At 38.9% G+C, this 15,333-nt stretch overlaps 1 protein-coding gene across 5 annotated transcripts in view; it reads right to left on the reverse strand.

Moving 5' to 3' along the window:
* Nucleotides 1–15,333, reverse strand: part of BICC1 (BicC family RNA binding protein 1) — a 285,588-nt gene that overhangs the window by 36,873 nt on the left and 233,382 nt on the right. For all 5 annotated transcript variants that reach the window (XM_087432182.1, XM_004427111.3, XM_087432180.1 and 2 more), the window contains one exon: nt 1,047–1,126. In XM_087432182.1, coding sequence (XP_087288308.1) covers nt 1,047–1,126 — 80 coding nt within the window. The remainder of the gene's footprint in view (nt 1–1,046; nt 1,127–15,333) is intronic.

A 15,333-nucleotide genomic window follows, 5' to 3' on the forward strand; every position in this document is an offset into this window, starting at 1 on the left:
TGAATAATTCTTAAAAATAAAAAAAGAACAAAAAAAAGGGGGAGGGGGAGAGATCAGAAATCATTTCAGTGAAACACCAGGTGGCAAAACATAGCAGTTAAGAACAGACAGCCTGGGGGGGCCAGCCCCGTGGCGTAGCGGTTAACTGCGCACGCTCCACTGCTGGCGGCCCAGGTTCGGATCTTGGGTACGCATCGATGCACCGCTTGTCAGGCCATGCTGTGGCGGCATCCCATATAAAGTAGAGGAAGATGGGCACAGATGTTAGCCCAGGGCCCATCTTCCTCAGCAAAATGAGGAGGATTGGCATGGATGTTAGCTCAGGGCTAATCTTCCTCACCAAAAAAAAAAAAAAAAAAAAAATGACAGCCTGGGTTTGAATCCCACCCCCCACTTTACAGCTATTGGATCCTGGGCAAATTACCTAATATCTCTGTGCTGAGTTGGTTATGATGATTAAACCCATCAATATTTGTAAAGTGCCTAGCAAACTCCCAGGCACGTAAGTGTTTTAGAAATATTTATTAAAGCAAATAAATACTCAAAATGAGTATAAATTTTGACATATTTAAATTTCCCTATTATCTCTCTATCCATACACTCACAAGGAGAGAGAGCATACAAGAGAAAGCATGAAATTTCATGCCAACACACACACACACACACACACACACAGCTACAACAGAATATCATTCTGGTTTTTTCCTGCATCAAAAAGGCAAATATGGTAATTCTTGCAATCTTTATTACTTACCCTGCACTAATCAGGGCCATATCTATTTCTGAAGATGGCATTGCATACATACATATGTACATATATACATATGTGTGTGTGTCTATAATATTGTTCAATTACCCAGCATGAGAGAACCTATTAAAATTTTAAACAGAACTTAACATCCATTGTAGAATCACACATGCTTATTTTAAAACCCACCATTACTTTCTCCTGGTTTTTCTTCTCCAAATGGTTCTTTCATAACAGCATGAAGTAGCCCTTGCAGAGACAAGGTTCTGACATCTGAGTGTCCTTAACATGCACTTACTTTTGTGTCTAAGACAGACATGATCATTTCCTTGGCTTCCTTAACATCTTCTTTCTTTCCAGAAACCTTAATATGAGGATCTATAAGAAATCAGAAACAAAGGGCTCATGTGAAACCCCCAAACTCTCTGTTTTAAAATTATGTTACAATATAAGAAAAGATATTCTGTAATAAATTCAATATTTGATTCATTCTAGGTGTGTTTTCATTGTATAAAACAGAGGAATATGGAAAATACCAAAACTGTGCATCTCTGTGGCTCTTTTCCTTCTGAAAACTATTTGACTTTAAATTTAATTGCAAAATAGTATGTCATATAATTATATTTTAAACAAGTGAGAAATCAGTAAATTCAATTTGTTAATTGATCTCTTGCTATATCTCTGGCCCTGTTCTAAAGGTTTAAATGCATTACCTTATTTAAGCCACACCACAGCTCTGTGAACTCGTTTACAGAGGGACACTAAGGCATGGAGTGGTTTGGTACCTTGCCCCAGAAAACTACTCAGAGGCTTGTTCATTATAATCCAATGTCTTCCAACTCTGGATCCACACTTTAAAGTATGTGATAACTTAATTTAGAAGATATCCTTACAGGTCATGGTTAATAAAAAGAATCTTAATCTCCATTCAGAAATATTTTATATTCATATTGAGTGTCTAATACATGCTATGTCAATTGTTTATTACTGCTGCTAAATTTTATATAGGAAAGCATTCATTCATTCAACAAATATTTTCTGAACCTCAACTATGTACCTGGCACTGTTCTAGGGGCTGGGGGATATACCAGTGAAGAAAAAAGGTCCCTGTCCACACATAGCTTACTGTCTTGTGCAGGGAGACAAAAATTAATCAAATAAACTGTTTAGTATATTTGAACATAAGTGCTATGAAAAAAAGAAAAAGGAGAGCAGGACAAAAGAATCAGGAGTACCAGCTATGGGAAGGGGGCAGGGGCGTCAGGCCTCACTGAGAAAGTGAGATCTGAGTAGAGGCTTAAAGGAATAGAGGCAGTTGGCTAGGCTGGAAGGTTCCAGGTAGAGGGAGACATCAGAGCCCAAGCCCCAGGGAGGAGATACACTTCTTCAGTTCTCTCATTAATCAGGTTTTCAAGTTTCCCAGCAATCTAGGTGTTCTATTACTCTATAGGTCAGCCTGACAGAGGCCAAGACCATTCTGGGGTAAGCCAAAAGTTCTACACGGTTAGCTTCAGTGATAAAGCTGAATCAGAGAGAGAAATCATCATCATCATCATCACAATCATTAATAATGCCCATCTTACTGACTGCCTAGAATGCACCGCCTTCTCTGCTAAGTCCTTCACATACTGTTCTACACGCCCTGTTAGGTCAGGGACAGAGTCAGCAAATGCTTGCCAAGCATCTTTCACAATTAAAAAGCAGCTCTGCCTGAGTCCTTTCAAACCATCAATTCTCCAGGATAAGAAATCACAATCACCGGGTGGGGCTTCTATCAAACTACACACACTTCCCTGCTATGGTGATCTACCCACCCCCATCCCACAGTCCAGCTGCAAATCAATGCCATAATGAATACGTCATAGTCTTAAGGTGCAATCGAGCAATTTAAAAAAAAGCAAGAGAGAGAAAGGAAAGAAGGGAGGAAACCATTTCCTTTTTCATTAATTTTTTTATTCACGTAATGTTGGTTTATAACATCATATAAATTTCAGGTGTACATCATTATATTTCGACTTCTGTAGAGACGACATCGTGTTCAAAGTCTAGTTGCCATCCCTCAACATATAAATGTGCCCTTTTACCCCTTTCCCACTTCCCCCTTCCTCTCCGGGAACAAACAAAATAAATAAACAAATGTGACTACATCAAACTAAAAAGCTTCTACAGAGGAAAGGAAATCGCCAACAAAACAAAAAGACAATCTAACAACTGGGGGAAGATACTTGCCAATCACATATCTGATAAGGGGTTAATATCCAAAATATATAAAGAACTCATACAACTCAACAACAAAAAAACAATCCAATTAAAAAATGGGCAGAGGATCTGAGCAGATATTTTTCCAAAGAAGACACACAGATGGCCAATAGGCATGTGAAAAGATGTTCAACATCACTAATTATTAGGGAAATGCAAATCCAAACCACAGTGAGATATCACCTCATGCCCATCAGAATGGCTATTACTAAAAAGACAGGAAACCATTTTCTAAAGCTAGCAACTCTTAGGACCAGGATGGAGCAATCACAGTCAACAACAGTCCACCACCCAGCTTCAGGCTTCAGGAAGGCATCTGGCCTCCGGGAGAGCCATCCTAACACCGTATTTCATTTGAGTCAGCACCTTCACCTCCAGCGTCCCACCCCCACCCCCACCGTGTCTCCAGGTGGCCTTCGGCACTTCTCCTTATCCTGTTCTTTAATCCCTCCTCTGACAGCTGCCCTGTCAAAGGGACACTGTGAAGATCAAAGACCTTAGGATTAGTTGAAATTTGCTCAAATGTCTAAGTGTGAGGTATTGTAAGGTGAGGGGCCTAAAAGTAGGGCAACAAGTTGGGAGAGCCTCCCAGCATGGCATCGTGTTTGTACTGATCACTCCTGAGTGCATCCTAACAGGGCCTGCCTTTTCTCTGTAAGACTCTAGCCAACTTTAACACATGTAAACAAATAGAGGGCACTTTCTTCAATAGTTCTTATTATATCTATTATAACTCCTCTAGGCAATATTTACATAAAGAGCTGTCTGCATTCAAAATTTTGGTCTCAACTATCTTCAGCTTTGGTTTGAATTACTGCAGGCTGACTCGGGCGTTAATCTTTACTGAAAACACTCACTCCTCCAGTGGCGAATTAGAACCCAGTGCTTCTCAAAACACTCCTGCTCATCTGACTCACTTGCAGCACTTGCTAAAACATTAGTTCCCGGGTCTCCAGGACCCGGCACTCAGCATTTTGTTGGTGTCCCAAGTGATTCTTAAATCAAGTATAGGACACAGAAGATTAAACTACATAAAAAACGTAATTGTGGTCTCTCATGTTTCGGCTAAGTATATGTGACATAAAATGCTTCTACAGGAAAAAAAAAAAAGTATTTTCTCACAAAATAAATTAACGGTAAGTATTGAGTGGTATGATCATCTGAAAACCTTTTCTTTACGAGTTGGATAATCACATTAAAATTCCTATGCATCTGTAAAGGGACAGGAATCCTCAGATCCAATTTAAGAAAGAATTTGATTTTCCATCATCTCTGCATCAACAGAATAAACAAAATAAAAAGCAAAAGCCTCAAGAGAAAATACACTTTATTTCAAAGTGAAAGAGCACCATCTAGTGTCCAAAAATATAAATTATTAATGGACACAAATAGAGACACACACACTCACCAACATGTAATATCAAACCGTCTCCAGTACCCAAATCAGCCCTTTTCAGAATACGATTCTTTAAATAATCAAGTCTCATAAGTACAGAGAAAAACAAACATAAAATTCTGGTTTAGATTGCTGAAGTGGCTAGTTGTATTTTACTTTTCACTCCTACTTCTGTCCTTGTTAAAAGATGTATACAGGATGTGAGCTCTTATTCCAGGTTGAACTTAACGTACTCATTTTCAAATCCTGAAATACAGCTCTCTGCTTTCAATGAGTGTTACAGTTTACAATTCAAGCTTGCCCATGTAATACTACAAGGGATAAGGTTTCATTCAGACCCATTCTGGAAATACTTGATGGAGAAAAGAAAAGTCAAAGTATTAACCATATTAATAAACATAAAAACAAGGAAAATGTCAGCTATGAAGATTGTTGGAAGACGGTAGAGAAAGAGGGAATAAGTGTATAGTCTTCCCTTCCCCAAATTAATTGCTTTGAAGGACAACTCCTATTTGGCCATTAAAGTTTTGAGACATTAGCTCTAAAAATAATATTCACTGCTTTATAATCAACCCTCAAACTCCCTGAATACAGGGATTATCTTAATTAGTTGTGTAACTTCCACAGTGCCAAACAAGTAGTAGATACTCAGTAAACGGTGTTGAATGGACTGACGGCTCCCTTGTTTTTGGAAATGGCTAAGTACAGTGGCAGGAGGCGGAAATCTGCAGGAAGAGTCTAAATCTCATATCCTGGGTGATCATATGTCCTCCACTTCCCAAAACAGTTGTGATTTCAAATATTCTGATCTCAGTACCTCTATAAAAATACAGAGAATTGTCGGGGCCAGCCTGGTGGTGCAGTGGTTAAGTGTGTGCACTCTGCTGCAGCGGCCCGGGGTTTGCAGGTTTGGATCCCAGGGCGCACCGACGCACCGCTTGTCAAGCCATGCTGTGGCGGCGTCCCATATAAAGTAGAGGAAGATGGGCATGGATGGTAGCCCAGGGCCAGTCTTCCTCAGCAAAAAAAAGAGGAAGATTGGCATCGGATGTTAGCTCAGGGCTAGTCTTCCTCACAAAAAAAAAAACCAAACAAAAAACCCCAGAATTGTCAGATATTCATCCAGATTTTTGGTTTTGAGATTCCTGTCCCATCAATCTGCTCACTTCTCTCTGGTGTCATCCTATGGAAGAGAGGAAGACCAGACGGTGACCTAACCTTCAATAAGTCATATGAAGCTGTATGCACACGGGTATGAAATGGGTATTTTATACGTATACTGCAAAAGAGCTAAACCTTTGAGCAAAAAGGTTTTTATGACTTCCATATGGAAATTCATAAGGACTTGATAAGGCAACAACTGTTTTCATAAGAACACATGCTAAAAACCATATTTTCAGTAAAAATAAATATTTAAAAGAGTTGAGATGTTTACATGAACTTAAGTGAAGTTTAGTTATGGTTTTAAAAGATTATCTCTTGGTACTCTGGTTTCTGCTCTCTGGTTTTCCGTCCCTGGAAATATTCCCATTCCTGGAAACATTAGTGAATATTTTATTGCCTTTTCCTTCTCTCCTCAAGCTTAAACCTCCTTCCCATTTCATTCCTATCCCACAGCAAAATCTACAGAAAATACTCATGTCAGCCATTTCATTGTATTTATTATGCTAGAGAAAGCAATGTGTTTTTGACACATGATGAATTTAAGCTACCAGTGTTTCACCAATGATCTATTTGTAGCTACTTTCCTGTCTCCACGATTGAGTGCTGTTGAGCGAAAGATTCAACCCCTAAAATTCAAAGTAATGCTTTCATTGCCAGCATGTTCTCTTGGAGAGAGAAAACAACAGAAAATTCCTTGTTTGACTAACCCTATTCCTTGCACCCACAACACCCCAAAATAATAGACATCATATTAGAGTTGCACTTTTGTTTATGGGGAATAGTTCCATATCATGTCCTGAAATCAAGATGGCTTTGGTACATTTTACGCATATAAACAAAACCGTTAAACTGGCCTTAAATCCCTAAGAAGAGACTAGTGGACAGAATTCACTTTCTCCTGGCTTGGAGCTCTTTTTCACTTTTATTTCAAGTTCTTTCTAAGGAGTCTTAGCCTTTAAAACTATCTAACCAAGAAGGACATTGGCCGGGGCCAGGTCTGTCAACACTGTTAGGAGTGTCAGTGTTGACAGGAGGAGAGGCATCTCCAACTTCCTCTGAAATTCCCCGCGATCACTGGGAATATATCCACAGTTGGCAAGTAGTTCCAAAGTAGTAATGGCCAAAGTTTTTATATAAGAAAGCCTGTGACTCTAGGATAAGGATTTTGTCAAACAGCCAATATACACCAAGTCTCAGAAAAAGCCCCCGGCATCTCAAGGGCCCTGGTTGACTTAGATCACACGGAAATGCTAGGAAAAGCCTCAGATATCACCCAGAACGTATTAAGTTTTAATGACTTTGACTCTGCAACAGGCTACAGAATCCCTTCATGTTGTGGGGAATATGCAGATTCCACAGTCATAAGAAGTTCTGAATCCCAATTAAGCCATAAACAAGCTCTGTCACCTTGGAAAAGTCACTGAATCCCTGGAGTATAGTTTCTTCCAAAAAAAAAAAAAAAAAAATGAGGGAGTGTGGTCAAATCATTGTTATACTTTCTTATAAATCTAAATTTCTTTGGTGTAAAGCAGTACTATAAGCTTCTTATAGAAAACTAACCTAGGGCTGGCCCTGTGGCTTAGCGGTTAAGTGCATGCGCTCCACTGCTGGGGGCCCGGGTTCGGATCCCGGGTTCCCACTGACGCACCACTTCTCCGGCCATGCTGAGGCCGCATCCCACATACATCCGGACATGCTGAGGCCGCATCCCACATACAGCAACTAGAAGAATGTGCAACTATGGGGCTATCTACTATCTACTGGGGCTTTGGGGGGGGGGGAATAAATTAATTAATTAATTAAAAAAAAAAAAGAAAACTAACCTGATAACTTGATTTTCCAGTTTTTTGGTATCTCATGATAAGAAGCTCACCAAAGATAGGACAATGTAAAACGTTTCCAAGAACCGTAAGCTGCGGGCAGTAAACACAAGTGTTTGTGAAGCAGCGATCTGCTTCTGAGTAGAGGAAGAGTAGTCTCTGACCCTTGGTGACAGATCCACAGCTGGCTTCAGAGATGATAGCTTGGGTTTTCCTTTTGTTTTGCACGCTCTAGGAACGTGCGATTTTGTATCAAAGTAGATGAAATTCAGTGTTCACCCCACTGGCATTTCCCAAGTATTGCAGGCACAAAGCAGATGCACTGACAAGCCCATAGGGAGATGAGATTCTACTTCAAACCCTTTTGAACCATGTCACAGTTCAAAATTCAATACCACACAATATGTCTGCTATTTTGGTCACTTTTCCTTTAGGTTAGCAAGTCACTTTGCTAATTAGCAAAAGTGAATTCAACTCACAGTCAACTGGCCATAGCCCATATTTTCCTGTGAAACAAAGGTGTTTCCCTCTGACCTTTTGAGAAATAGCCCTTCCTTTAAAAAAAAAAAAAAAAAAACTTTATATGGGTCAAATAACATACCAATATCACATTTTTTTTTTTTTAAATGAAGATACATACTTGATTATCAAGAGATAGAAAAAACCTGAACTCACTCATTCAACCTGACTGGACATGATTTGAAAAGAATGAAATAGGATGACAGGAAGTCAATGCACTTGAGGCTTATTTTGGAGTCAGTAACATAGATTCCAGACTCCTTCAAGGAATGCTCTTTGACAACACAAACTCCAATAAACTGGGTTAGAATAAAAGAGCAAAGAATATATTTGGAGAAGGGGCGGAAGAGCCCAAGCTCTGAATTTTAAGGCAAAACATCGGTGAGCACCCGTAACATGTCAGATATTACAACTAGGATCGTGAAAAAACAAATCCATCTGTTGCACGCACTCCTTAAACTAACTATGTTGCTCTAGGATAAGGCATAAAATCATCCTTATTTACCTTATTTTAATATAGAAACAATTAATCTCTTTACTAGTCAACTAGAAGAGAAGCGGAATGGATGGAGAGAAGTACAAAAGCAAATGTATTTTAAATTTAAAAACCTAGTTTTTGTGAGAAAAAATGTTTCCATTGGTACCCACAATCAGTTTAACATGCCATCATGCCCTGAGATAACTTCCTATCAAAATCCCATTTGGCAGAATGAAACTTAAGACTCAACAAAGAAAGTGTATTCTTGACATGATAGTGGCATGGGTGACACGAGGAAACCAAAAGATAGAAAACATGGCAGGATCCTTAAGACGTTTTTCAGTTCAACTATTTGGCAATGATCGGAGGTAAGGTGCCCTCACCACTGTGGTAATGAACATTTCAGGCAAGTTCTTTCTGAATGAAAGAAAAAGGTGCATTCACATACCAAGACGGAGCCCAAGGACCCTTCATCAATTAGGCAGAAAAGAGCTATCAGCTTGAGAAAATTCAAAGCTAGCTAGAAGATAAATGAGAGCTTTTGCTGAATGGAATACCAGCATTTCCAACAAAATCAGCAATAAAAGAGTTCAAAATACAATAAGATGCCATTATAATTGTTCCCCATTGATGTTTCAACTTTAGGAAGAAATAGGCAGAAGAGAGGGAAGAGGTAAATCGGGCACATGCCTCTTCTCTGTTAAGACTCCTATCTGCCTTATCAAAGCTGTTTATTTAGTCAGAAACAGAGTTATAGGGACTCAGCAAAAACCTAGAAATAATCTCAAAGAACAACGAAATGCAAACAAAGTATAAAGCAAACTCAAGGCATAACAGATGAAATAATCAAGAACAGATGTTTTTAAGGAGTATGAGAATTGGAAAAGGGTAAACTACCTTATCTTATAAACCACCTTATCTTATGCAATGTAAACTACAAGCCAAGCATAAATGCAGAGTTGCTGTTCAGGTAGAAGGAGGGCAGAAAAATCCAAAGCACAAACGAAATCCAGTTTTGGAACACGAAGGGTGGAAAAAGAAAGTTAAAAACACAAAGCCTGACTCAATTAGTTTCTTGAAGCCTTTTGGCTTCTGAGCTTTATATTCCAGAGATAAGGAAGAGGATTCTGGGAAGGGGGAGGAAAGGAAACTAAGTACCAGGAGGAAACTTGGAATCTTCTGAATGGTTTGTATATAACAATTTTACAGAAAGCATGAGCAGTGCTACGTTACTGCGAGGGAGGAGGTTCACATACGTATGAGCTAGAGATGGACAACTCTTGTGGCAGTGGGAACAAAGCCCAAACCACACAGCATGACAAAAGAAACAATGTAAGGACCCAGGATGAGGAAGGAGCATGTAAAAGACAGCTGAACTGAATACCGGTCCTCTGGAATGGAACCGGAGTCGCAGTCCGAAACGGAATGATCCGTCTGATAAAGGAGAGAGCACTGGAGTAGGGATGGAGGCATGTGCCCCGGGATAAAGCATCCCCAGGAAACTGGACTGAGATAACAGCAAGTTATGCATGAATTTCTAGGAGCCAAAAGCGACTAATCTTCATTCTCTCTCCAAGGAACACTGATGTTCACAGTGTACATGGCAGGTCCCAGCGGTATTGCCTGTGGCCTAAACCCAAAGCGCTGTAATCTGTGGCCAGGGCAGATGATCCCTCTTTACGACAGCTGGGACTATTCGTGAAAAATCTTCACACTCAACTGCTGGGTGCCATTATAGAAAAGCAACCATGCACTTAAGGGTTCACACATATTTGACTAGTAAAGTTCCCTAAATCAAGAAGTGACCACATCATACCACACACACGATCTCTCTGTTTTCGTCCAGCCTACTAAGAGAAGAAATCTAAAAAGCAGAGATTCTGTTTTTTGAAGATATTTGAGGCACAATTAAGGGTGAATGTAAGAAACAGCAAAACTCTTAGGAATTCAATTCTAAAAATAACTTGCCAGCTTGAGACTGGCATTAAAATTCTCCACCTCTCTCATCTTTGTTGTACAATCTAGTGAGAAAGTTTTACAGGCCGCACTGAAGAACAGCTAATTATGGGTTCACACAACTCTTGAGTGTTAAAGATTATTTCAAGCTTGTTCATAATCTCAGAAAGTTAGTAATTTTCACAAAAATTAAAAGTACCTAATAGTAGTTAAATCAGCCTTAAGGAAAATTATTTGGAAAATACCTATCTGCCTATCCTTGTTTCTTACTCCCACTTTCTACAGACTAGATGAACAGCTGTTAATAGTTTTTTATACAGCCACATATACTGGAAATAATATTCATATCCCTGTCTCCAACTGTATATTACTCTGTAATAATATTATTCTATAACAATAAACAGATATTATCTGTTTCTCTCATACTTGTTTGGTAGCTGTTTCAAGTAAGTAGGAACCAAGGGTCTTAGTTTCTCAGTCCTCAGAAATTTATGTCTTCTGGGGGGAAAAATATAATTTCAATTATTAAATAACTTCAAAATGGTCCTTTATTTTTCTTTATAAAAATATCTAAAGTTACTTTAAGGCCTAATAATTTCTAAATCAGGATTCACCAAACATTTACCCAAAGGTAATATTCCTGCTTAAATATCTTAATTAAAAATTTGACAGTTCAGTATTTTAAAACTGACTTTTCTTCTGAGACAAGGAAGGGCTTCTCACCAAAAATCACAAAAAATAAGCATTACCTGATAAAGCTGACCAATTAGTCCTATTACTTCTAAGAAGAAAAATTATTTTCTTAAATAAATTTGTTTCTATACAAAGAGCTCCTATAAACTAGAAAAAAACACTAATTGTTTCATAGGAAAATGAGCAAGACAGATAAATAATTCAATAGAAAAATCGTCAATAAATATATAAACATGAATAAAGTTCAACCTTATTAAATAATCACTTTTATTTATAAAATTGGCAAATATTTTTAAAATTATAAGGCTAACAAGGACATAGACAAACTTTCTAACATACTTTTCATGGAAATAAAAGTTGGTACAAAATGTCTGGAAATATGTTGAAATATTAATTTGGAAATATTAATGGAGAATCACAATATGATAATTTCATTTTAAGGATACACATATTCAGCAGAAGAAAAAGGAAAACAACCAAATTAACAGTGATTACTTCTAAGTGACAAGTCACAGGTAATTTTTATTTTATTTTATGCTTCAAGCTTTTCTGTATTTTCCACCATGAAAAAGTATACACATTTTATAATGTGGAAAAAATACTCAAACCTTAAAAGAAGATTATCTGTATCAGTAAAGTCTGAGATCAATTTGCTCAAATTACACCCTTGTACTTTAAAACAAATGTATTTAAGTCAGAACTTCTTGTTTTCCAAGCACAATGTTTCAAGAATTCCCTTAAAAAATGAGATCTTTAAAAATGTTAATAATGACAACAGTGCTTTCTCAACTAGACAGAAGAGTTCCTTCTTTCTCATCTACAATTCCACGGCAGGCCTTTTGCCACACAGTTTCTGAACTTTACCTCTCTTTATTTTTTGTCCCGTAAATGCCCTTAATATTTTATCAACATACGTTGGCTCTGAATACAGACTTCCCCAGTGAAAAAGGTGCAAGAATATATGATGAGGTTAACTGCAGTTGAAAGACACGATTGGAACAGTGTCCAAATAGTTGGTGAAGGCCATATGTTTATGGCCACCACTAACTACACATGAAATTCTTTCAAACAGTTATGGCCATATCTTTCCTTGTCTTCAGCAATGGTTTCCAAAATAAATGGAAATGAGAGCAATCCTGGTAGTGGGGGTATAGTGCTCTTTCTTGACAGAATTCTCCAATGTCCCCCCAAGCAAGGACATTTAGAAAAGCATTACTTATGTATCATTCTCAGGGTGTGATTCCACCACCCACTCATGTAAGCAAAGAAGAACGTCAAAGGACAGCGCCCTCATAACACACAGCTTCACCAGGATGGCAACCACAATTTCTTTCTTTGTCCTCTCAGCAGAGAAGGCTAAGAGTTGAAAATGGTACCTGGTTACGCTCCATCAGCCCCTGCCCCAGGGCCATTCTCTCTTTCTGTCTTCCTGCTTCCTGCCCAGGAAGCGGGACCAGCATCTCTGGCAGTAGCTGCACGGCTGTCTGCCTGCAGCTCCCCTGAGCACCCTCCTGCCACAGTCCCCTTTCCATGGGTGCCCATCATACTGTGTCCTCTCCTTGTCCCTTCAGCCCTTGGGTGATAATGGTTCCCAGCTGTTGCCAGTTTTTGTGCCTCATCATCTATTAATAACTATTTGCTCGGCCCTTTACCCTGTCTACTATAATTAGCTCCTTTATTAGAGTTTATTTAAATTGTTTGGAGTTAATTCTGTTTTCTGTCAGACCAAGACTAATATAACACCCTTCCACCAATTCCTTTTCTTCTCTTGATGAGAAAAATGTAGAACCCCACCTTCAACATTTGTGCTGCCTCTTCTCCACAAAAGCACTAACTTTTAGGAGGTGGACTCCACTCCTTATATAAGTTAAGAATAATATTCCTTAGGTCTTAGCAGACCCTTTTGAAAAGATGGATTTCTTCTAACTTGTTGTTCAACACAGGTCAATTTCACAACTACAGTAGAGAACCGTAATGCAGTTTTCTACTTTCTCTTTCTCCCTCCCTTCCTCCCTCCCTCCTCCGCCCCACCCTGGGCCCCCCCACCCCAGTCTCTCTCTCCCCCCCAGGCTATGCAAATACATTTTCATCATATGGTCATGTTTATTCTGGTCTATTACTGGAAGTATCTTGGCACCTTCAGATGTTCCTTGATAAATGTGTTGTAACGTTTACAGGACCTTCGAGAAATATGTGTGGACTCAGCAGCACTTTAAATTTCTTCAATATTTTCTTGGCTTCCATACAACTTTTACTTCTAAGGGGATTTGTTTGCATGTTCCACCCCCTACAAAAACACTTTTAAATATATACATACATCTGTTTTGTACCAACTTCAAATCTACGGAAGTGCAATTTCTGTAACCCACTGTATCAATCAGTTTCTTCCTAGGGTGGGGGAGGTCTATGGATTATCTTTGTGGGGCCTGTGAATCTGCCTATAATTGCATTCAAAGACTGTGCACATATGCGTTGGTAAATTTTTCTGAATGAATCTATAGATTCTCAAAAAGGCTGAAAAGATTAAGAAGTCTTGGTCTAAGCAGTACAGAATTTTATAAAAACATTAAGAGAGCATATTTTAAAACTCTTCAAGGATTCAATTTTGGTTTGGCATTAATGCAAGCTGATATTTATCTTCTACTCAGAAATTTTCAAGAATTATATATTTTATTTTATTTGTTTGTAAGGAAGATTAGCCCTGAGCTAACATCTGTTGCCAATCTTCCTCTTTTTGCTGAGGAAGTTTGGCCTTGAGCTAACATCTGTCTCATCTTCCTCTATTTTATGTGGGACGCCTGCCACAGCATGGCTTGAAAAGCAGTGCATAGGTCCGTGCCCAGGATCTGAACCTGGGAACCCCTCAGCCACCGAAGCAGAGCACTCGAACCCAACCACTACACCACCAGGCCAGCCCCCAACAATTATACTTTTTAACGTAACTTCAGCAATTATATTTAAAACATAAATGCTAACCAATAAGATCACACCAAATTTGTATTCACCATTACTTTCTTTCAGTTATTATAAGAGACACAGGAGAAAATAGTAACAAACAGAAAGAATAGAAGGTCTGTGAGAGAAACCACAATTGAATCAAGTTGTTTAGCTCTTTAAAAAAAAAATCATATATTTTATTAGAGTAAAAATCCTAGAACTTTTATCCTTCTGCTACAGAAATAGATCTTTATTCAACAGACAACATAAAATCTTGTTTCAGAACAACTCCTAGAATTACATCAAAGAACTTCAGACCTGGAATGGAACAGAGTTCTAATTTTCTTTCCCTTCCTTCAACAAGGTTCACCGAGGGCCCATGTTGGGCCAGGCACGTCCTACAAAGTCCAGTTACAGTGAAGATGACACCATAGTCTGAGCCATGTAAGTGACTACAGATTTTAAAATTTCCCACTCCCAGCATGCTTTCTTCTATATAATATTCCTCCAAACTGTCAACTAAACTGCCACGTTTAGTGACACAAAGTGTACCACTTTACCAAAAAGCAAGAGTTAGCTGTTAAAAATAATTTCCTTAAAACCATCTTTCTCATCATAAACCTTCAAAGATTCCTCAACCTTGTAGAATGAAAAGTGTGAACTGTTTGCCGTGGTTCAAAGCCCTCATGATCAGGACTGCACCCAGCTGTTCCCCTTTCACTTCCCTTATTTCCCTTCCTATAACCCGCACTACAGCCAAACCTCAACACTCTTCTTGCACCAAAATGTCCTGTGATTTCCTCCGTCCATGCCTCTGTGCCGGAAGCCATCAGACACTGCATTGTTCCTACTCTCCGCTCCATTCCTCCAATCCTCACCACCTAAGGTCAACAGAAATGTTCCATTTCATCAGGTCTCTCCAGCACAAAGTACATCTCTGCTGGCTTCTCCTGTAACTGGTCAGTTCTCTACTAGCCCTATCACATATTCCCTATTATCCACATATCTACCACGCTCCTTAAGTCTGCAGGCTCCTTGATCTGATGGGAGACACTGTGTCCAGTTTCTGTATCCTCACAGAATGTCCTATTTATTGAATCTTAGAACACAGGCATTAGATAACTATCTGAATTTCACTAGAGTGACCGATATCTGCTCCCCAATCTTTTTTATGTATTTATCCCCTCTTCCTCCACACTAAAAAGCCCACTCCCCTTGGCACACCCATGACAGCCCTTCATCATTTTGTCTTTGTGCAATCACTCCTGCTTCCCAGTTGCTCCTTCTATGAACTGACTTTGAAGCAACTTCAATTTTTTGAATCCTCAATCTCTGGCAATGGTTATGGAATAAAGTAGGTGTC

This window comes from Ceratotherium simum, chromosome 6, assembly GCF_057802395.1.
Source record: "Ceratotherium simum simum isolate JZ-2026a chromosome 6, ASM5780239v1, whole genome shotgun sequence".
In the NCBI taxonomy this organism is placed as follows: domain Eukaryota; kingdom Metazoa; phylum Chordata; class Mammalia; order Perissodactyla; family Rhinocerotidae; genus Ceratotherium; species Ceratotherium simum.